Source organism: Leuciscus leuciscus (genome assembly GCF_965113295.1).
Source record: "Leuciscus leuciscus genome assembly, chromosome: 2".
Taxonomy (NCBI): Eukaryota; Metazoa; Chordata; class Actinopteri; order Cypriniformes; family Leuciscidae; genus Leuciscus; species Leuciscus leuciscus.
Window position 1 is genome coordinate 28,324,302 of NC_138726.1, and position 22,589 is coordinate 28,346,890.

A 22,589-nucleotide genomic window follows, 5' to 3' on the forward strand; every position below is an offset into this window, starting at 1 on the left:
TTGTGTTTGTGACCTGCTACTTTTACTATTAGAGTGCATTGGGGTTGGCTGCGGTAGGGAGAGAGAGAGAGAGAGAAAGAGAGAGAGAGACATATGCCTACCCACATGACATGAGCTAGCTAACCCATTCGAGATGGAAGGAGTTAATATGACAGTGCTTGATGTTTGCCTCTGTTTGCAGACTTTGAGTGACGCGATCATTTCGTTTTCCTTTAAGCTTGCCTGTTGCAGCTTCCAGCGCGGAGTGAGTGAGAATCGCACTGAGGCACGAGCGGTTTTTCTCCCCGCTGTAACGGCTCGACTCTCCGTCAAACCCAAAAGACGCGCGGGGGGAAAGAGAGAGAGGAAAGAGGGGGAAAATCCCGCTTCGTCTTCATCCTCTTCAGATCTTACCGTCTGATTTTTTGGTTTGAAAACTGCCGATACATGTCAGGCGTGTGAAAGCGCCCCAGGTGCCGTGTATCAGAGCAGAAGCGGAGCAGCTCTCGGGATCTCAGGGGCTCCTGAATAAAAAAAACCCTGAAAGAGAAACATGCCGCGGAGGAAACAGCAAGCGCCCCGGCGCTCGGCAGGTACGGCTCTTCTTCTTCCTCATTTGCTCCTCTTCACCTCCCCGTTTATTTATTTATTATTCTTTTTTTTGAGCCATCTTCTTCATAGTAACGCTGAATATGTGTGTGCACGATCTGGACTTATCCAGTGTTCCAGCGGTATGTGTATTTGAAAAAAGTTTTTTTTTTTTTTTTTTTTTTAAGTCTGGCGTTTTATATTAAGTTGATCATATTAGCCTAGCAGTTTTTTTTTTCCTTCTTTTTTTCTTTTCTTTTTGAGGCCACATGGTGACATTTCCTTTCATCAGAGTAGTCAACTGACCGAATAATAACAATATTTAACTTTATCCTCGTGAATACTGACTATTTTATTCGCCTGGCCCCATGCAGCTGAAGCTGAGTCGACTACAAGTCTTTTGATTGTTCTCTGTTTCACACCGCTCTCTTTCCTCGTAGGGCGTAGATATTGACTCTATGAATTAGAGATCTATAAAGAAGCGCAGGGAAAAAAGGGCTTAGGTGTCAGCTGACTGTCATGACTCTCTTTGATGCTCGTCTTCGTTGTTTTGGGGGATTTTGTGCGAAAACATTTGATCACAAAAACCCAACTTTATTGTTATTATTATTTATATTTTTTTATCACTCCCCTCCGTTTCTGGGAAAGCCTCAAAAGATTATTTTGTAGCCGACACACGAGGGGTCTAAGAAGAGCCTTTAATGGACAATTGCCATCTTTGATTTGACGGCTGATTGATTGCCTGTCATTCGGCTGCTCTTTGATCTATTCATTCCTGATAAACATCAATAAATCACTCGCCATGGCAACGCCACAACCCCGTGACGTCACGTCTGCTCTGACAACCGCCCATTAAAACATCTTTAATTGCTGCTTTTCTACTTTTTTTTCTCGACATAGGCCGGGGCACAAGGCCACATTTACTTCCACTGCTCAAAGACCACTAACATGAGGAACACGGGAAAAACAGACGTTTAAATAATGATAGACGACATCTAAATCTGCTTTATTTTTAATGAACTGTCTAAAAATAACACATCAACGGATACCTTATGACATTTTGATTGTTAGTCGACAGATTTGCAACAAGGAAAAATGATGTAGTCAAAGAAACAAAAATAGAAATCTGTCAGCTTAACTGTTGCTAATGTCTTTTGTAGGCCTACTGTGTAGCTGCATTTTTAAAGCAGTGACTGATATTCTTGTTGTGTTCAAAACTAGAATACGTACGTCTTGTGATTTTTGAATCCTTGTCTAACTTTAGGGGACACAAGAAGTCTTTGTTTATTCATGGATGAATTGCACGCTGTTACTGTGTGATACACGGCACAATATTTACTGCTGAAACTTTCAGGTGAAGATCTTATCTAAATAAAAACAAGTTGACTATTGACAGTCAGATTCAACAGTTGAGTACAGTTCACAAGTTTATACCATGTACAGATCTGTACTATTCGATGGACAGGATCAACACTGACACTCTTGCATGCATACGAATATCACCGGAGCATGAAACACTCGTGAACGGTCCAATAGAGTGCACACCTAGAGTCCTACTAAAACACACACACACACATACACATACACACACATATACACACAAACTAATAACCTAATCTGGAGACGGAAGAATGGTTTGCTCCATCAGTCTGACCCGTCAAAGCAACTTTGTTTCATATTTGATTTAATTGTCTCTCCTTTGACAGCCACATTCATCAATAGCTCTAATGGTCAATCAGAAGTTGGCAGAGTGAGTGCTCTCATTTTGTCCCCCTCCCCTCTTCTTCTCTCCCAATACGATAGGCTTGTGCTTTACTTTATCAAAATGCTTTTGCCTAATGGACGCGCAGAGGTAGAGGGAAGGAGGGAGGAGGGGAACAAGGGTGACTGAGAAGCTTCTCATTTCAGAGGAGTGAGAGAGAGAGAAAATCAGGCATTTATGCCTTTGATGAGCGGATGAAGACAAATACGAAAGCAGGCTGAGAGCCTTTTTTTCTCTCTTTAGACGAGGCAACTTCCTGTGATATTTTTTTTTTCTTTTTTAACTCCCTCTCTCCTTTCTTCAAACCAATGCCCCTCCCCTCCGTCTCTCCCTCATCTTCTCACTCCCTCCCTCCCAGCAGCCCTCACAGCTGCAAGTTATAAGGTTGACGACTGCACTGTGGCATACAAAGAGTGATGACAAATTGATTGCGCCGTCGTGATGGAAAGAGCAAAGGAAAGATGGCAGATGATGGGCCTTGATTAGGAACTTTGGGAAATCCAGTCCCCTGCAACCTTGAGCTTTGCATGAGAAAATTTCGCCCTCCCTCACATTTTCTGTCTCTTTCTCTCGCTCCCTCATTCTGTCTCTCCCTTCCTCCCTCCTCCCACCAAGTCTGGAAGGCCCGCTCAGCCGTAGAAAAAGAAAAGTTGTTTTGCCAGCTTCATTAGTGTTCACCTAATTAGCTGTAAAGCTGATGGATTCCTGACAGGCCTAATGATTGGAGATGACAAGCTCCGCACACTGTCATCCAGCCCAATTAGGTTTGCAGCTAGTTTGATGTAATCAAGTTGATATTACACAGTCCTCCATGCCTTTAGTTGGTGCACTAACTCAATTTGCTGCTGCAGGTGACAAATGGGCCGGGGTACCTGGGTAATCATGTTGGCTGAAATAGAGCGCTTTTAATGGTCAAGAGACTAAGAGCAATAATAGTGGCGAGGTGACAAAACAGAATCAAAAGGCGCAGAAAAATCGTGTTGTGAAGGTAACCGGGTGGAAGTGCGTCACAGGCTCTGTGCGTGTACATGCGCACCTTTGACATGATTTTTTATTTTTTTGTGCCTGCTCTCCATTTGTTCGGTCTACTCTATATATCTCTCTTTTTTAACAGACAGACACAGCACTCTCTGTCTAGTGAGGGTGATTCACCCCCCGCCAAAGAAAAAAAAAAGATTCAGCCATTCAGGCGCAAGCAACGCAGCGTACACACACACACCATGTTTTTGTTCACAGGCTTCAAAGCTTTTGCCAGACCAAACATATCAATTGTTTTGGGGAGTCGAAGAGAACATCAAACTTTTTTCCTCCAGCTATCTCTTTGTCCGTCTCGGTTTTTAATATCAAAGCTAGCTACTAAAGCACAGCGTTGTTGGAAACAACCATGTGCCCTTAATACCGAAGTGTCCAAACTACAGTCTCCATGTTTACATGTCTGTCTCGGCTCATAGTTTGGTGAAATGTAATCTCTATACATGCGTTTGAACCAAGCGGATTTGATGTATGAAGACAGATGATGTTGATATCGGTCATTATGATGGCGTTCATAGCGTGTTTAAAGTTAGTTTATCTCATCTGCGTTCGAATAAATGTTAACTCTCAGCATTGTGTTTAGAGCGGCTAAATATGATTTATAAAAATATTTGGGTTGTGACGAATGTTACGGAGGCTGCTCTGAGATGGATTGCAGTTGGGGAAAGGAGCTGATTTCTGTGATTTTGTGTGTGTTTGATTGATTGCAGACAGGGAGCAATGATTAATCAAACTCAAAGCCTGTTCCGGCAAGGGTGTGGAGGATTGCATGCGTGAGATCATATGGGGAACACCGCACCGGTGGGCTCGTAAATACGGTCACATTCACATAATGATCACCAGCACATGCTTATATGGAACACGTACACTAATAGGTTAGTTATGATTAGTATAGATACAATTGCAGAAAGAATATTGTAGTAGTTGGCGGTGTTGAAGTTTTGTGTGTCTGTGATCTCTTTTGACTTCTTTGCAAATTAAGAGTCGTCCACTTTGGTTCAAGTTTCTTTTTTTCTTCCCCTGCTGCAATTTAATTACTTAAATTATAATGAAACGTCATGGTGACTTGATTATGTTAATTACCCTTATTAAAACCTAGTCATGATAATCATATGCATTATTAAGAAAAGGAAAATTATGTCATGTACACCACTGTCCAGAATTACATTCCTCTCCTCAAATGATTGGGTTTTTCTTTTTTCTTTTTGTTTAATATATACAGAGATTTAATTCAGAAAATGATTAATCAAAAGTTTGCATACTAATGCACGTCTAGACGGATAGAATTTTAATCTCGATGTTTTGCATTTAATGAGCGTAAGAATAAAATCTTCAAATCTAACAGGAGATCTAATTAAACATCACCTGCAGCTCTTTAATAGGCATTTGAGTATTTCTGTATCAAATTTCCTTATCTAACAGCATTATGAATGAGGCGCATGAACACATTTTGTTATAGCTTGATGGTCATTTTAGCAGGAGAGTGAGCAAGCATGCCTGTTGGATATATTGTTACACTGAAATTTGTTTATTGTTGTAGTCGCAGATTTTTCTTTGCTTTTATGTACACAGTCGCTGGAAAGAGAACTGCATTTGGCCTTGTGTAGGTGTCTCCTCAGCAGTGTGTGTGTGTGTGTGTGTGTGTGTGCGTGGATTATGGGGCCTGAGTCCTCGTCCTCCTCACATTGCTCTGGCCCAAACCCTGCGCTCCCAGGCAGCCAACTGACACTATGATTAGTTATGGCTGTCCTCCGCCTTTTTCACCGCAAGAAGTGAGCAACAATGAGAAGGGTTAAGAGCAGAAGAGGCGGGGAAAAAGCACAGGAATGGAGAGAAAGAGAAAGAACGAACGAAGGAAAGAGGGATGGGGGTTAAGGGAAAAAAGCTGAATAACCTAACAGCCAAACAGAGTGAGAAAGATAGAGAGAGAGAACGGAGGGAGGGGAAGTTCTCCTCCCTGTGGATCCACACCAGGGTTGATGGTTGATAAACAGAATTTTTTTCCTGAATCTTCCGTCATGGCTCCCATTAGCTTGACAGCTGTCAATTAGGGCTCCCTTGGTCTCGCGGGCTGCAGTTTATTGCAGGCGGTTGATGCTGTCATTTCCCTCACAGTTTCGCCTTGAGCGTTATCAGGAGCGTTCACACAGTCAATAGCTGATGCATCAGCACTTATTTCTTAAATTGGCTCACAAGGCTGCATCCTTCTCTCATTTTTCCCCCCTTTCTACCCCCTTACTGTCTCTCTCTCTCTCTTTCCTTCTCTGTTTCTTTCTCACTCCTCCCTTCTTTTCACCCCTTCTTTTCCAGATATTCCATTGTTTGTGTGCGTCTCGCTTTTACACACACTCCAGCTACAACAACTATTTTAAGAATCAATTTATCTGCTGATTATTTTTATGATTCATCTTGTGCCTGCTTTTGTAAAGTAGTTGTGCTACACACTGTGTACAAAATATGTTTATAATATAAAGTTTACAATATAAAGTGATTTCACTGTTTGAAAGTGGTTACGACAGTTTAAATAACCAAAAATACAGATCCACAAAGTATTAGCCTAACTGGTAGATTTTTTTTTTTTTCAGAAACACACTATAACTCTGACCATATTGACCATAATCTGAACATAAAATGCTGTTTTTCCTGTAATAAAATAATATAAGAAAAAAGTTTAAATGTGAATATTGTTTTGATCCAGATGATTTCCCTTCCTTTCTTTTTCGCTAAGTGTGATTGACCTGAATGCAGATTTTACTTTTTACACCGGCAGTAATTGCTCGCTTGTTGTTAGTACACATTGTTTTGCATTATAAGATTATCATAAACATTTTTTATATAATCTTTTATTTTTTTATGTGTTTTTCACAAATTTAAAGTGATGTCGTTGATGGAGGTTTTCCGTGCACAACGCAAAGCCCCGACTAACTGATAATTAAATTTGTTTTCAATTATTTTCATTATCATTATTTGATCAATTATTACTGTGCTATTTCAGCCCTACAGTAAAACACATAATTCATTTTTTGTTCATGCTGTTTAAGGATGCAAAACATTGTCAAAAATATTTTATATTTTTCTTGTATTAAATGCAGTAATGTGGAGCTTTAAATACTCGCAGCAAAATTTTTTATTTGAAATAGGCTATCTTCCTGCGTGGAATTCAGTGGACATTAAAAAAATAGATTAGCATCTATTAGGCATTTGGTGTTTGTTAAATTTGACACTGAATTTGCTTGCTGTCTTATGGGTTTATGATGCATTGTCTGATTTTATTCTGCTTAAATATGCTTAAATGAATCTATTTATCTTTTGAAGAATAACATTGAAAAAGTGCATCATTCTTGTTTTACCTACAGCTGAGAAAGTCACACAAATTGAAAATAAATTAAGCGTTGTTGGTGACATTTAAACAAAACATTTTGAGTAGCTTATCTGCCATTTATGCGTCAAAAAGTAAAAGAAAAAGAAACATTTCCAAATTGTTTATGTTCCCCTTCAAGGTTTCTGTGTGCTTTGATATGATGAAAAGTTTGAATAGTTTTAATTCAGCGGGTTGTGTGCTGTAGTTTGTTGATGATTTCCTCTGTTATTGAGAGAATTGGAACTACATGCACTTTGATAGTTAAACATGTTTTACAAAGCAGTTCCCACGGAGAGAACGCACACAGCAAGTGTTGATCATATCCCTTTTGCTCATTTTCCTGATTCTTGTTTATTTTATTGATCAACAATGAACACTGAACCTTGTCGATTATGCTGTGATACCCAGAATACGCCTCCAAATCTACTTGTTTTACGCTGGCGATTGGTCAAGATTTTCGGCTGTGCTGCATGATTTGCTGTTACCGTGACCCACACCTCTTCCGGTGGGGCGGAATCTGGGAGGAGACAGGAAATGAAGAGGGTTTCTGGGATCTATGTGTCTGGCTGTGGTAGACAGTTATTTTTACCCTGCCCAGTACTGTGAGGGATATTAGCTTAGCCTTGCACAGAGGTGGCACTGAGTATCACAGTACTAATGAATCATCCGGCCTGCGCTCTTTCCATATGCTTGAGTTGTCCCGCCTTCCCACTCTCGCTCTCTCACTCTGAGTGATACTGTAGTTCTTTGTGTGTGTATCTGTGAGGCCGGTCCACTCTGGCAGCTACACGCAACTGCGAGAGTCCCAGTGTAGTCCAATGAAATATGGCCGCGTGGAAGTAATCCCTGTCATGTCGAAGAGGGATAGGGACGTGCCGAGGGAGGCTGAGAAAATTACTTAGAGAGAGTAAGTTGGGGGTAGGGACTACAGTAAAGATTTTGGCAGGGGGCTGGTTGTTGGTTTGTTTCAGAGTGTCACTTTAGTCTGTGTGTGTGTGAGTGTGTGTACAATTCCTCCACAGAAATGGCAGGGATCTTGCCCCACCGCTCGGCTTGTCTCGGCACCCTCCTCCTCTTTCACTCCGAGCCTGAAAACTGACAGCCATCAGTCTTGCTTTGCTTTTTATCACGGTGTGTGCGTGTGACATGCAGGCTTTTTGATGGCGGTGCGGGTGATGAAAGGCAGAGCAGCAGAGAATGAGAGCGAGAGAGGGGCCCTAGTAATCAGGGCCAGCCTGAGCTCTGACATCCTTCTCCGGCCTGACAGGCCTCTTCCTCCTTCTCTCCTCACTACCCAGACTGGAGGAAAGAGAGAGGGGAGGCCCTCAAACGCTCCCAAACTCCTTCTCTCTCATGTCCTGATCAGTCTCAGATGCTGGGAATTATCCCTCCTCCCTCCATGTTGTGTTTTATTTAATGAGGGCAGAGGAAGAAGAGGGGAATGTAGCGCGCAGGGGTTCGGGATGTTGTTAACTCTGCCGGAGTCCCCGGTGCGTTTGTGTTTGTCCACGTCTGTATCTGCGCAACCTCGGTGCACATATATATGAATGTTTGCGTATGATGATGTGCATTTTTCTTGAGTGTAATGTCATGCCGGCGTTTCCTTCCTGTGTGATCCCGCTATTTAATGTGTTCATACGCATCGCCTGCTTGGGTAAGTCGTGTCGGTTCTTGGCAGAGGCAGGCAGGTGTGAGGGGCAGAGCGAGGGAGGGAGGCTGAGAGAGAGAGAGAGCGAGAGAGGAAGTCTGTTTTATTTTATACTGCGGGCCTGTTGCTAATTAATGTTTCTTGGTAGGATTCTGTCTGAGTTGAGTAATGTTTTTGATCTTTATGCCTGATAACTGCATACCTAATGAGATTTCAAAGCTTCTCGAGATGTGTGTGCGCTGCTCCCTGCAATTATTGACAGATGCCTTTTCTCCGCCATTGGGTTCGGCACCATAAATCCTCTGGCTGTAATGAGCTTGAGAAGTGCCACCCTGCCAGTGAGCTAATGAAAGAGAGAGAGAGAGAGAGAGAGAGAGAGAGAGAGGGTGGAGGGGGATCACGCTTCCTTGACACATTTTTTTCTTTAAATGCAGTCTGCAGATGTCAGGCCCCCACTGCCAGTGTGTTAAAAAAGAAAAGAGCATGAGATAGAGGAAGGAAAAAGAAGACGACTTTTACAGTAAAGGAGGGGTGAGTTGAAGCCTGCCTTTGAGGAGACACGAGAAGGGATGAGTAGAGAGTTTCGGTTGGTCGGTCGGCGAGCCGTTTCGGGTTTCGGTCCTGCGCCGAGGTCGTTTGTCTGCCTTATGTAGTTTTTATTTGAAATAGTAGTCTCGTTGTTGCCGAAGTTGACTTTGATTGATACGCTTGCCCTCTCGCACTACTCCGAGCCAGGTTTTCTTTTTTTAGGTCTGTTTCTTTCTCCTACACATTTTTTCCCCCTTTCTTTCCTTCATTGGCCTGTTTCCTCTTCCTTTTACTTAAAAAAAAGAAAAAAAAAAAAAGGACAGTATGAGAGAAAGAGAGTGAGATGGAGCAATAGACAGGGAAAAAAAAGAACAGCCGGCCTGTTCTCTGGCTCTCACACACGCAGATACAACTCTTCGACCTTTTTGATGCCGTCCTGAACCCAGATAGCGGGACCGAAAGAGTGTAAGAGAGCAAGAGAGAGAGGCTCTCCATGCCAAACAGTCGATTTCCCCAGCTCCTCAGCACGGTCATACATCATGGACCCACCCTTCTCTCCTGACAGAATGACATGTGTCATTTATCAAACGGGCCCTTGCCAAGGAGCCCAGTGTTAGGGGCTGTCCCCCCCCTCTGAGAATTGCCACTGCCTCCACACCACCGAGGGGTCTGCTCAGCCAGGGGAGGGGATGGCGGATGAGGGGGAGACACGGCCACTAACAATGCCACTCAAATTTTTCCTCAGTTTTTATGTTTGTGAAGGTTATTTTTTTAATGACACACTTACAAAAGTTTGTATTTATTGAGGTCACAGGAAGTCTTGGGTTTTATAAGTGAGCCTACATGTGTCCGACTCGGCAAGGCTGTGTCCGTGCGCAGGTCTGGCTGTCAGGTATCAGTCAGATCCCAAATCCCTCCCTCTTTCCCTCCTCCTGTCCCTCCTTCTGCCTCTCCAGGGGCCTGCATGAGTGAATCGGAGCTCTTTCGCTTTCCCATGATTCAAAGGAGCATTACTGAAGATGGATGCTCCTTAAAAAAAGAAATTGATGATGGATACGAGGCTGGCCATGTCATTCATCATTTTGAATATTATTTAGACTGGCCGTGTAAAGCTGTAACCTGAGCAGGGCTCAGAGAGAGAGAGAGAGAGAGAGGGAACAAGAGAGAGCTCGGAGCAGGACGTGGGCTTCCTCTGATGGATGGGCCGAGCTCTTGCACTGTTCGTTACCAGATACCAGAGGAGCCGCACTCCTTTGCTCACTCATTCACCCACTCACTACCCTGTTTTTTTTTTTTTTTTGCTCCTGAAAACAAAGCTCAAAGTGTTTTATTTGTCAACACTGTGGCCCTGTAACCTAGGTTACCCTGACTTTTTTTCCCTTTTTTGTTTTCCTCCCCCAGCGCTGACACGTTTTTCATCGAGGTCGTAAAGTTTTGTCGACAGCCCCTCAGGAACGAGGTGACCATTGTCGTCATGGACGTGAAAAGAGCGGGAACAGCTGGGCTTCATTAGCAGGAAATGAAGCCGGCCTTTAACGAAAGCAGAAAAAGAAACGCATATCTGAGTGCTCCAATCGCACGTGATCCTCCGCACCCGGCCCACGTTAATGAAAACATTTCTGTCATGTTTTCCTCCATCCCTTTTGTGACTGTAAGAGGAGATCTGTCCGAATCATATTTTCACAGTATCTATAAGCATCTGATAATTCGGTTAACGGTGCGCTCTCGCTGTGTGCCTGCAGTTCACGGGCTGGTCAGATTCCTGTCGTCTCTGGCAGTGGCAGTTGAGCGCTCAACAATGCTTGATATATTTGTCCATTGTTGCGGTAGGGGGCTATGCGACCGTCGACGTGAGATGCATCATGCTCCCGGCCGCATTGAAATGGGTTTGATGAATTATTTTGCTTTGCAGTCTCGTTGGACGTGGTGGGTGTACTTGGATTCATTGTTCTTGAATTTTCCAGCACCTAGAACGTGTCCCAACTCATGACAGGCCCCACCCTATGACGAACTCCTCGAGCGTTTGGGTTTCAGCAGTCTGCTTCTATAAAGTCCTATGGGCTTCATCTGCCCCTGCAAACCACACTTTTGAGCTGCACCCTTCTTAGGGAGGTTGAAAGCTCGGGTCAAACTGTTAAGAGAGTTTCAGACCCATTCCAGGGAGAGATAGAAAGAGAGAGAGAGAGCATGCGAAAAACATAGAGGCGTGAGGAAAAGCAAGAACAGGATGAAGAGAATAGGTTGTTTTGTTTTTGTATGCTCTATTTCTTCCCCTTCCTAGTACCCCTCTCTCCCTCCCTCTCTCTCTCTCTCTCTCTCTCTCTCTCTCTCTTTTTCCAGTTTTATAGCAGGAGACATGATTTATTGTGGCCATCCATCTCTGGGTCTCATCCATCACCTCCTGGTTGCTAGGCAATCATGGCAGCAGCTGTTTGCTTTGACTCAGACAGAGGCACTGTCAATCAAGACGGGCAGGTGAAAAGCATTAGAAACACGCTATTGTCAGACGGAATAATTAATCAAAGGCAAGAAAGATAATTAAAAAGATATGACCCTTGCTAGCACTTGCTCAGGGTTGCCGGAGAAGAGAGTGAAGAGGGAAGAACGAGGGTAAGGAAGAGAGTGGAGCAGGAGGAAAGCACTGGCGTGTGGCATGTCCTCTCTCTCTCTTTTAACTCAGTCTTACTCTCTCGACACGGTAAGAGAGTGGAGCAGAGGAAGATAAAGCTTACTCTCTCCGTCACTAGACCAGGTTGTAATTAATTAAAAAGAGATCGGAGGAGAAAGAGAGAGGGGAGAGAAATAATAAAAGGGCTGGTGGAGGAGATGAGAGTGAGTGAGGGGAAAGAGAGAGAGAGAGAGAGGAACCACATGAAAGGGTTGAGTACCTCGCTCTGATTCGAGCAAATGCTACAAACGCGTACTTAAAAGTGTTCCTCTTCAAATCCATGTCGCACGCTCTCCCGTGTGCCTCAGAGTGTGTGTCTGTGTGTGTGTGTGTACGTGCTGCGACTTTCCCACAAAGCCTCAGGCCTACACGGTGTGCCTTCTTTAACTCTAGCTTAAGATGTCTCTGTTGAAATGCGTGTGCACACACACGTATAGTCACTGATGTTATTCGGATACAGCGAGAGACAGACAGCCCTACAGTCCAGAATAATGAGTGACCGCACATACCTTTTTTTATTTTTATTTTTTTTAATCTTTTTTAGTCAAAAATACATTAAAATAAATATCAGGTTGATATACAGCTGTCCTGATATCATAATCATTTGTAAATTAATGACTTCAATGTGAACGCTTACATGTATTCAAGTTGTAAAGATAATGTGTGTTTTTTTCTTGATAGTTACACCATAAATTAACATTTGATTTAATTTTGGCAAATGGTTTTTAGACTACATTGTATCTGTGTGTGTATTATTTTCTTTAAATAAAGGTAATCAATTATATGGCCTACTGTTACAAAAATATGAACAACTAAAACCTATAGAATTCATATTTGCGCTGTCACGGTACCAACATTTCAGTAATCTGTACCAATAGCATTCAAATTTTGGTACCAGAGCAAAAACTGTTGAATTAAGTACTTTAGATATTTTTGTCCCATTTTGTCTTGTCCGTTGGTTATCATCACTGTCAATTATCACAGTTTCGGATTCAGTCGCACATTTTAAATACAGTTGTCAATCCAGAAACTTTGCAGTGTACTTAGTAGCATTAAAAGCTTAACTTGTATTCAGATTGGGAATGGGTTATATACAGAAATCAAGAGAAGAGCCCTCCCTTTATGATCACTGTCAGTCTCTATAGCACATAATTCCGCAGGGTCTCAAACTCCTGTTATAATAAAAAAGCTCTTTATTGTACAATGAATCTATTATTTACATCGTGTTTACACTTTGTTGGTTATAATGAAAGGATTCGCAAGCGTGCGCCTCATGCATTTTCATCGATGTTAAGCGGATTCTGACTAGCGCCTCTGATAGGCCATTTCGTTCTTGTGCTCAATAGATATGATAGTGATTGCCTACAATGCTCAACACTTGTAAAAACAAGATGTAAATAGAAAGCTTTGAGGTGTTTTTTATGTATTTAATTTTTTTATCGACTGGTAATAACAGTACATTTTGCCATTTTTACATCATATTACAATATATATATATAAATATCGTAATATATATCGTAATATGATGTAAATGCTCATATGTATTTAAGGTGTAAGTAAAATGTTGTTATTTTTCTCTTGGTGGTTTCTTGGTGACATTTTTAAATTAAATATATATTTTTATATTTTTATTTGGCAAATGTGTTTTAGACTATATTTCTAACCATTTTATTCTCCTCCTTTATCACTCTTTTATGCCTTTGACCTTTTTTGCCTTATTTCCACGCCATTTATTTGGGTTTGATAGCAGGCAAAACATTGTGTGTAAATATTAACTGTTGTTTGGTGCTGTAAATAGGATAATAAAGAGTCAGACGGTCAATCATACAGTTTAGCTGTCATTATCCAAAAATATCTGACCACAGAATGCCTGCATCAACAGATCAGAATCAAGTATTCTGGAGAGCCATGTAATAATTTGCAGTAACATGGTGTGTGGAGTATTTGTGCCCGTGTCTCTGTTCACTTGGTTAGACAGCAGTGTCTCCTGCACCTACATGTCTCTGAGGTAATGTGAGGTCATGTTGCCTCTAGCAGCAGCTCTCCCATGGGCCTGTCTTTTTGTCTCTGTCTGTCTCTCTCTCTCTTTCTCCATCATTTCACTCTACGTACACCGATTAGAGTCAGAACAATGTGATCACCTCCCAAGCCAAAGTGTTCTCGAATGATACGTTCATATCTAAGTTTATTGTAAATGTCAGAATTCACACAGCAATCATCCTGCGTATCCTTTCAATGTTTTGGTTCAGAATGGGAATAGAGGTGTTTAAAATATTAAAATGGTGCTTTTCCCGCATGCTAGTTTAAACACGAGACAGTGCCGTGCTGTATGTTGTAAGTAGTGTTTGGTTAGTCATTATCAGATAAAAGAGTCACTCTAATCTTCTCACACAGGTGCAGACTAAGAGTCCAGTCAAAACACTGCAAAACGCACTCATAGACGTCACACTGACATGGTTTGCCCTTTGTGTAAATGGAGAAAAAATAGCTTTACTGCACCGGCCCGTACCACAAATATGCCTCAGATAGACACGACTACTCTCACGCATCCTCAACATACCTTTCTGATAAAATTATAGAGATGGAAATGTCAAGGCTCTTAACTCAGTGTCTGTGAGAGCGTTAGAGTTGTTTTTTCACAGGATGGTTGCTAAAAAAGGCGTTGTTCAGGCTATAGCCTATATCTGATTAGTGTTTGATATGTTTGACATGAAACTATTACTCTGCAGACTAATATGATGAGCATTTTCTTTGATATTATGAAAAGGTGTCAACCGCTAGATATTTGGGTGTACCGTTTATACTGCGGTGAGTGTATATGGTGGGCATTCTATGTTATTTACATGAGAGTGACACAAAACATAATGAGAAAATGCAGAGCTGGACATGCCTAAAATATGTAAACGAAGAAGAGCTGTGAACATGTGACACAAAACAGGGTTTAGACTAGTTGTCCATGTTGCAACAGTATGTAATTGAGTTTGAGTAATTGATGAGTTTTGTTTAGCACTTATTTATTTATGCATTTATTTGTTATGAATAATATTATGGTTGGGTCAATCTTAAAGGAGAAAATAAAAATTAACACCTTTAACGTGTAAAGTATTGAATTACACTTAATTATCCAAAAATAGGCATTTACCCAAGGCGATTAAAATAAATAATTTCCCCCACTGGATTTCCTGTAAAAATAACAATATTGTGGTGCATATACTATTCAGAGTTACTAAGTTACTCGTTCCATGATAAAATATTTTTTCTTCATAACACCTCTTTTTTTGGGGGACGAATGTAATGTGTGTGCTAGCTTATGTTAGGGCACTTCTGAATGTTTAAAATGCTTTCCTAGCATCCCTGCTCTGCTCTTGGTACATAATCAATCGTAAGTTCAGTCACTGGCTTCAGTAAATGTGTAGCTAAATGGCTTATCAGCGTAATCTCTCTTCGCAGTTGCACTTGTGTCAAACATGGGTTTAAGTGATTTATTGAGTCGCTGTGAGGTTATATATTGACCTGGTCCTGGGTCAGTCCCTATAGCTGCTAGTTACGCACTGAAGTCAAACATTACAACTCTCACGACTGATTGCTGATGCAAATTTTGTCCGCTCCAATACATAGACCTAATTTGACAGGGGCCCGTTAATGTTAAAAACAAATGCCTCTGAAACCAAATGTTAAAATGGCCCCGGCGTGGTTAGCTATGTACAACTGGATTGCTAAAAAAATTCTGTCTCCAAAAGTGGTTTTAAATTTAATATAAATTATTCTGAATACATTTTTTCTTCTTCTTATGTTATTATGCTACATTTTAAATAAGAAAATTCGTTTTAGCATTATTAGTAGTATTACACTAAAATACGTTTTTTTTTTATGTATTATTTATTTATAACTTTATTTTTAGTTTCTAAATGTGTTTATCCTTATGCATGTGACATATTTCTACAAGCATATTTTATCCTGTAGTGTTATTTAACACATTTCTTATAAAAATGTGTTATTTAAAAAAGAAAAGAAAACTAAATTAATGAGTGCAATTCACTCCTCCCCTCTCTTGCGGCCGTCTGTGGCGCTTTTTGATGACACGGTCCACATCACTCCTGCTGTGCGCTTGAGAGGATGTCCCTCTCCCGGCTGATAAGGCCCTCACTGTTTATGAATTCCTCTGGCTCGATCCAGTCACCCAACCCTGGAATTCAGTGGGGGAAAAGTTTGTGTGCCAGAGTACGTCTCTGCGCTCCCAGCTGTGCGTGTAAAACCACAAATGTTATGACGCTGGCCATCTTGACTGCGTATCTTTACCGTAACGTGTTAAGTACACATATGCACATCTTAGCAAGAGGTATTTGTGTGTGTGTGTGTGTGTGTGTGTGTGTGTGTGTGTGTGTGTGTGTGTGTGTGTGTGTGTGTGTGTGTGTGTGTGTGTGTGTGTGTGTGTGTGTGTGTGTGTGTGTGTGTGTGTGTGTGTGTGTGTGTGTGTGTGTGTGTGTGTGTGTGTGTGTGTGTGTGTGTGTGTGTGTGTGTGTGTGTGTGTGTGTGTGTGGATGCAAAACTAAGCCTTTGATTGAATCAAATGAATTTTTGGCTCTGTAATTGAATTGCATACATGCTGCACATGAGTGTAACAGTTGGGTAGGAGGTCTGGACATACAGCTGTCCCATTGTGTCCACACACACTCCCAAACCATTCTTTCAACATCCTAACACATTATTCTTTTTATGTTTTGGATTCAGTATTAAAGCTGCTCTCAATTTAGTTGTGTTTCTGTTGTAGGCTAAGGGGGGAAACAATCTGTAATCTGGCTATGTTTTGTGTGTGTGTGTGTGTGGAGTGTTTGGGACTTCTGTGTGTTTGCTTATCTCTCCATCGTGACACAGGGAACTGCGCTACATTAATACCTGCGATAGGGACTGTCTGCCTCGCACCTCTCTACAATGCAGATAAGCTGCAGCTCTGGAGGATTATCAACAGAGCCCGCGCTCACACACACATACACACATGCTTTATTTATTGTTTGGAGGTGCTGCAAGAAAGGAGAGAGTAGAAGTGGTAGTGGAAAAAAAACATGAGACTAGGGAGAAGATGGTATCAAGCAAAAATTGGCAAACTTTAGAGTCTTTTTTTATCTTCCCTGATACACACACATACTCACACAAAGATTTGTTCAGGAAGAAGGGAGTGATTTATTCCACTGGAGTGAAAAGCGGTGACATATTTGGAAAGTTATTGTGATAATGATACATTATATGATCTCAACCATTGGATTATTACAGCAAAACTAAATTTAAAATAATAATAATAAATAAATGCAGTTAATCCAAACATCAAAGGACAAGCAGCTAGCACACATGCTGTGACATATCAAGCTGAGACATTCATATGCAAGCAACTCCAGTTCGATTCCAGCATGCGTCATATCCTGATCCTGCGCTTCCTGTCCTCCCTTTGCAGTCATATACATTATAAAATGGCTAAACTAAAATGAAGAAAAATGAACTGTGGTCCTCTTAATCCGTAATACTGGCCTTGAGCAGAGCAGTCTCGATTCTCATTGTTTTTTGTTTTTGAGTAAGTTCGGGTTTCCAAAGCAGGTGTTTCAGAACATCTGTGACATTTAGAGGTCCTTATCCTCTCAGTCAAGGGAAGTGTGTTGTGTGTGTGTGTGTGTCTGAACTCTTACTAGTGCCTCAGATTATTTCTGGAGACCAAGACCATACATTTGCAGTATTCACTTAATTTTAGGGGTGCAACGGATCAAAAAACTCACGGTTCGGATCGTTTCTCGGATCAGAGTCACGGATCGGATCATTTTTCGGATCAAAAAAAAAAAAAAAGACAAGACAAATAAACACAAGTTTTGTCTTTTTGTTTATTAACATTTTTAAAATATTAAATTAAAATATATAAAATCAACAGTGGGTGTGCGACGGGTTCATTCCATGAAGCGTGACTATAAACACACTGATAGCGTTTGTGATGGCTTTAGCCCGGTCTGATTGTGCAACGTTGAGCTCCTGTCAGTGAAACACTGAGGTGATGTCGCTTCAAATGCGTGGCCATGCTTGATGTGTTTCCACGGATGTCCCGATACTACTTTTTCACTTCCGATACGATACCGATGCCGCAGCATATCGGCTATTTGCCGATACCGATATCAATCCGATATTTTTATTTTATTCTTGAACTAATACTACTAATAATAAAATATATGGAAGCACTTTGCTCAATTAGCCACATAAAAACATCTCACTCAAATGGAGAACAAATACTTCTCCAGTATATAGTCCACAACAACAGTTGATAATGAAAGACTGTCACCCTTTATTCAAATTACCTTGAGATATGTTTGGTAATTGTAGGCTACCTGAATGAATTTAAAATTAATTTGCTATATTTCAGATCAATATATTTGTTTCCTTAAAATTTTAATTAACTTTAACGTTATTCTCATCTGAATTATAAATCATTTATTTCTGTATAAAATGATACTACCATTAAAAACACATTTGATTTTCTTTTTTAATCAATGTAGAATGTGTAACTTCAAAATAAACAGATTACTCTGTTTGAGGACAAGAAATGAAAACCAATGCAATATAATGTCCAAAAGATGAGATAATTTTTGCTTTTAAACAGCGTGTGTGTGTGATTGTTCGATCGCGCCCGTGCCTCTCTCTCTTTCTCTCTCTCTCTTTCTCTCTCTCTCTCTCTCTCTTTTTCTCTCTCTCTCTCTGTCTGACACACACACACACACACACACACACGCACATTCCAGCATACATCGCAGCCTGTTCATTTTGCCGCGTTCATATTTTTTACAGTCTATGGTTCACACCATACGCGAATAGAGAGTCAAATTCGCGTCTAGTTCGATGCTTGAACAGCTTGAATCCTTTCGCGCGTCCAAAGCGAATAGGACGCGCCGCGCGCGTATAATGATAAAGCGAGCGTTTGAAGCGAAATAGACGCGTGTTCCAGGGAAGCCAAAATGCTCCCATACAGGGGATTTATATGACGCGGGGCGTTCAAGCTCCTCCGTTCCTCCGCTCGCCATGACCACGCTGTGTGTGGACTGAACATGCGCACAACTTTTTTTTTTTTTTCATAAATTAATCCGCGGATCACGTGTGTGCCGAACCGAAGATATTGATCCGAACGGATCACGGATCAATGATGATCCGTTGCACCACTACTTAATTTATTATTGTATTTCATAAGGCGACACTGTGATTCTTCGTAGCCATTCGTAGTGTGCAGCAACATCTGAGCTGCAGGTTATTGCAAGAAACGTGTGTTTTGTTTGTAGCCGTGAGTTGTGTGTAGAGTGTGTGTGTCGTATTGATTGTATTGTGGTGTTATTGTGAGGTTCATGGCCGTGGCTCGGGTTTTCTGTGCTCCCCTGTGGAGTTCCATCCTGCAAACACAATGCTAGGTGGTAACTCTTCCTCATCCTTACTGCATTCACAACAGACACACTGATTAGCTTTTGTGTATGTGTGTGTGTGCGCATTTTATTCACCGTGTGTTCTTGATGTTAATGTTTTGTAAATTAATCACACTGTGGTAAAGATGCAATATTTCACATACACATATGGAAGCAAACGTTTACTCTTACACACACTCGCTCACACAGACTCTCACTTTAATTGGGTATGGAGAGGTTAATGATCTTCCCAAGCATAAGCCCTGAGGGTGTGTGTGTGTTTAAATGGCAGTTTAAAGGAGCTTGTACATCTAAACATCTAAATACGAGCCTTTAGTTCTTTGAGGTTTGACGCACTTTCACACTCAGACACACACACACACACACACACACACACACACACACACACGTAGACATAGGGGCGGTGTTAACGCTCTGCATTTCTGGGATCACTCTTTGGCCTGTTTCATTTGTGTTCGTTTGTCGTTGTGTGATAATGAGATAATTAAATGTGGCGTCCCTCTTCCTGCTATATTTCATTCCCCCCCCCTTTTGGAGCCGTGGAACAGGCCAGGCCTTTGAAATGGATACTCTATCAGTTCCCAGCCCAGATCAGTGGCCCTGCGGCCCCTAGGACTCAATGGGGAGGGGAGGAGAAGGCCCTGCGGCACTCGACCAATTTGCCTCCACTAAGAGGTGTTGATGGCTATAGAGTACTAGCTATCCATCATTCACTGTGATTTTAGGAATAACTTGTCTGTAATGCAATATCAAAGTAAATGAATGCCCTTTTAGAGTGAATGCCATTTTAAAAGATCTAGAGTTGCATTTTAATTTCAGTCGTGCAATAAATCATAGAAAGACAAACATAATAATCAAAGTTTTATTCCAAATAAGAGCTCAGGTTTTGAAATATCAAATTAAGCAGGAAAATATGCAGGATGCAATCTGACACAGAGGGAAACAAACCTCATCGAAGAGTTCTGCAAATTGATTGATATGCAGCACTTTGGTTTCTTATCACTAAAACAGATCCCAGAGTTTATTGTATTTTGTAAAACTACAAATATTTTAAATAATAATAATAATAATTATTATTATTAATGATGTTTTTAGTGGCGCTGGCTGTTTTTGTTAAAAAAATGTTTTAACTATATTTAATATAAAATACATATAAATTAATATTACAAATTATCCTTATATTTTATTCAGTGAAATCCGCTTTTATTATGGAATACAGTTTTTTTTCTTCTTTTTTTTCTTCTTTGATTTAAAAGTGATATCCAGAGAGAGAAATTCCATAATAATAATTTATTAATGAAGAACAACAATCAGCTGATTTAAATGCAATCAAACTATTTTTTATTACCCTTTAAAAGCATGCAATAATTTTCTGCTTTAAGGAAAAAAATACATAATTATACAGAACAGGACGAGACTGATAGAACCTGCTTGTTTAGTTTGATGATTCAGATATCACTATTTAAAATTACTTGTTCTGTATTTTGTTCTGCATGTGTGTGTGTGTGTGTGTGTGTGTGTGTGTGTGTGTGTGTGTGTGTGTGTGTGTGTGTGTGTGTGTGTGTGTGTGTGTGTGTGTGTGTGTGTGTGTGTGTGTGTGTTATGCAGCAGCAGCCCAACTGTCTGGATTGGTGGTGTCTTAATTGCACATCCTGTTTACATCCTATTGTGTTTCATTTCGGCACGTAGCACACAAGCGAGTTTCCACCCAACTTTCTTCTATATATATATAATATAGATTTTTCTCTAGTTCTGTATGTGTATGTATATATATATTAGTACATATATATAATTGACACTAATATGAGAGAGAGAAGGGCAGGAGAGAAAGATAGTGAAATAATGCACAAAAGCATCACAGTGACCTAGTGTAGCCAGGCAACATTTTTAAACGTCACAAAGCAAAGGTCCGCGGCTGTGCCGGGACAGTTATAACGAGAGCCGTTCTCTCGTTAACAGTGGAAGCCTGTAAAGAGAGTGAACAGGGTCCTCTGCCCTGGGCCCCAGTTTTATGAGCTGAGAGAATGTACTGCCAGAGCCATGTCTGCTTATCTGGACAAAAGAAGCCAGTTTCAAGCCTCACTTTCACACATGCTAAGGAAAATGTGCCATTTACAACATTATAAGTCGTCCATTCAGTGACTCTTTACCTTTCAGTATCTTATCGTTGTGTTTCTGTTGTTGTCGTCCTCTGGCTATTCCCAGAGATTTCTGAGAATTTTGTGGAAAAGAAAGTAAATACTTCTTTGGTAGACCACCAACATATTTCCCCACCCTTATTAAGTATGTGATATTAAGATCTTAAATCTGTTGTCGGCTACAGCGGGTGTGTGTATGTGTGTGTCTCTCTGCGGAGGGGCTGTGATGGCTTGTTTTCTTATTGCATCATTAGTTGAGGGGGTTGTGTGTTTACCAGGGCAGGCTGAACATTGTGGACATTAATGTGTCCTCCTGTGGTTTATGAGCCATTCAGAACACGTGCATACACACACACACACACACACACACACACGTGCGATCGACGGTTCACGTGACAATATACTGTACAGTTGAAGGAATCTGCACACAAACTATTCCGTACCCTAAAGCCACATCTTTTATTTTCAGTAAAAAGAGGTAAAGTGTGTTGTATGCTCTACTTCCACACACAGCTGTGTGAATGTGACCTCATAGCTCTATAGGTCTAAAATTAACACAAGGCATATGCAACTCACAGGGTTAAAGGCTCATTAGGTGGCCGGCCCTGTTGTTGGCACAGTTTTAATATTATTTACGAGCGTCCTGAAGAAAACCATCATTCTTGTCCTCTGCTTTTCATTAATAATCAGAAATAATATCCAAAGCAGAACATTAGCCCTTAGCAGCTGCGACAAGATGACACATACATACCCAAAATGAACGAATCCAAGACATAATGTCATTTTTCTCTGCCAAAACCCAGAGAGCATCTTTCTCTCCCTCTGAATATGCATTTATGTAATTTTCTGGTCATTTGAGATAAACAAATAGTATGTTAATAGTACTTCACAAGAATCAGGCTACTGTTAATTTCCTGTCATGCATCGATAGGGGTACTACACTAGTGTATATCTTGAAATATAGATAAAATGAAGTCATTAGAAAAACCATGTTTATTGCAGTGTTCTCATCTCAGATCTACTTTCTAACTACACCTCCAGAACGACAAACGTGACCCCAGCCCCTTGGCCAAGGGCGGCAATGAACCGCTACACCCCTGTAAGCAGAGTGTGTCTCTCACTGGCTATTTTCACAGGGGGGTGGGGGGTGTCGAGGGGGGAAGGAGGGGGGCTGGGTGCACATCACTTTTTATTAGCTTAATAAATCACCTTTGTTGTCAATCAAGGCACAGAGAATAATTGGATATGGTTGAAGCCTTGCGTGATGGATTATAAATCATTCCAGATTAAATTAAAAGATAATGCACAAACTTAATGGTTTGTGTTTTGCAGTCTAAATTGCCTCCGAGCAGTGTTGTTTTCTCGCTTTATTGTGCGCCGTTTTTCTCGCCTCTAAAACCCTGCACGTTCGCCTGCCTTTTACCGTCCTGCCTCCACCGAGCC

At 41.1% G+C, this 22,589-nt stretch overlaps 1 protein-coding gene across 1 annotated transcript in view; it reads left to right on the plus strand.

Annotated features, from left to right (window-relative positions):
* Positions 1-22,589, plus strand: part of tshz3b (teashirt zinc finger homeobox 3b) — a 39,464-nt gene that overhangs the window by 2,141 nt on the left and 14,734 nt on the right. Inside the window, exon 2 of the mRNA XM_082161846.1 lies at positions 218-572. Coding sequence (XP_082017972.1) covers positions 533-572 — 40 coding nt within the window. The 5' untranslated portion in view covers positions 218-532. The remainder of the gene's footprint in view (positions 1-217; positions 573-22,589) is intronic.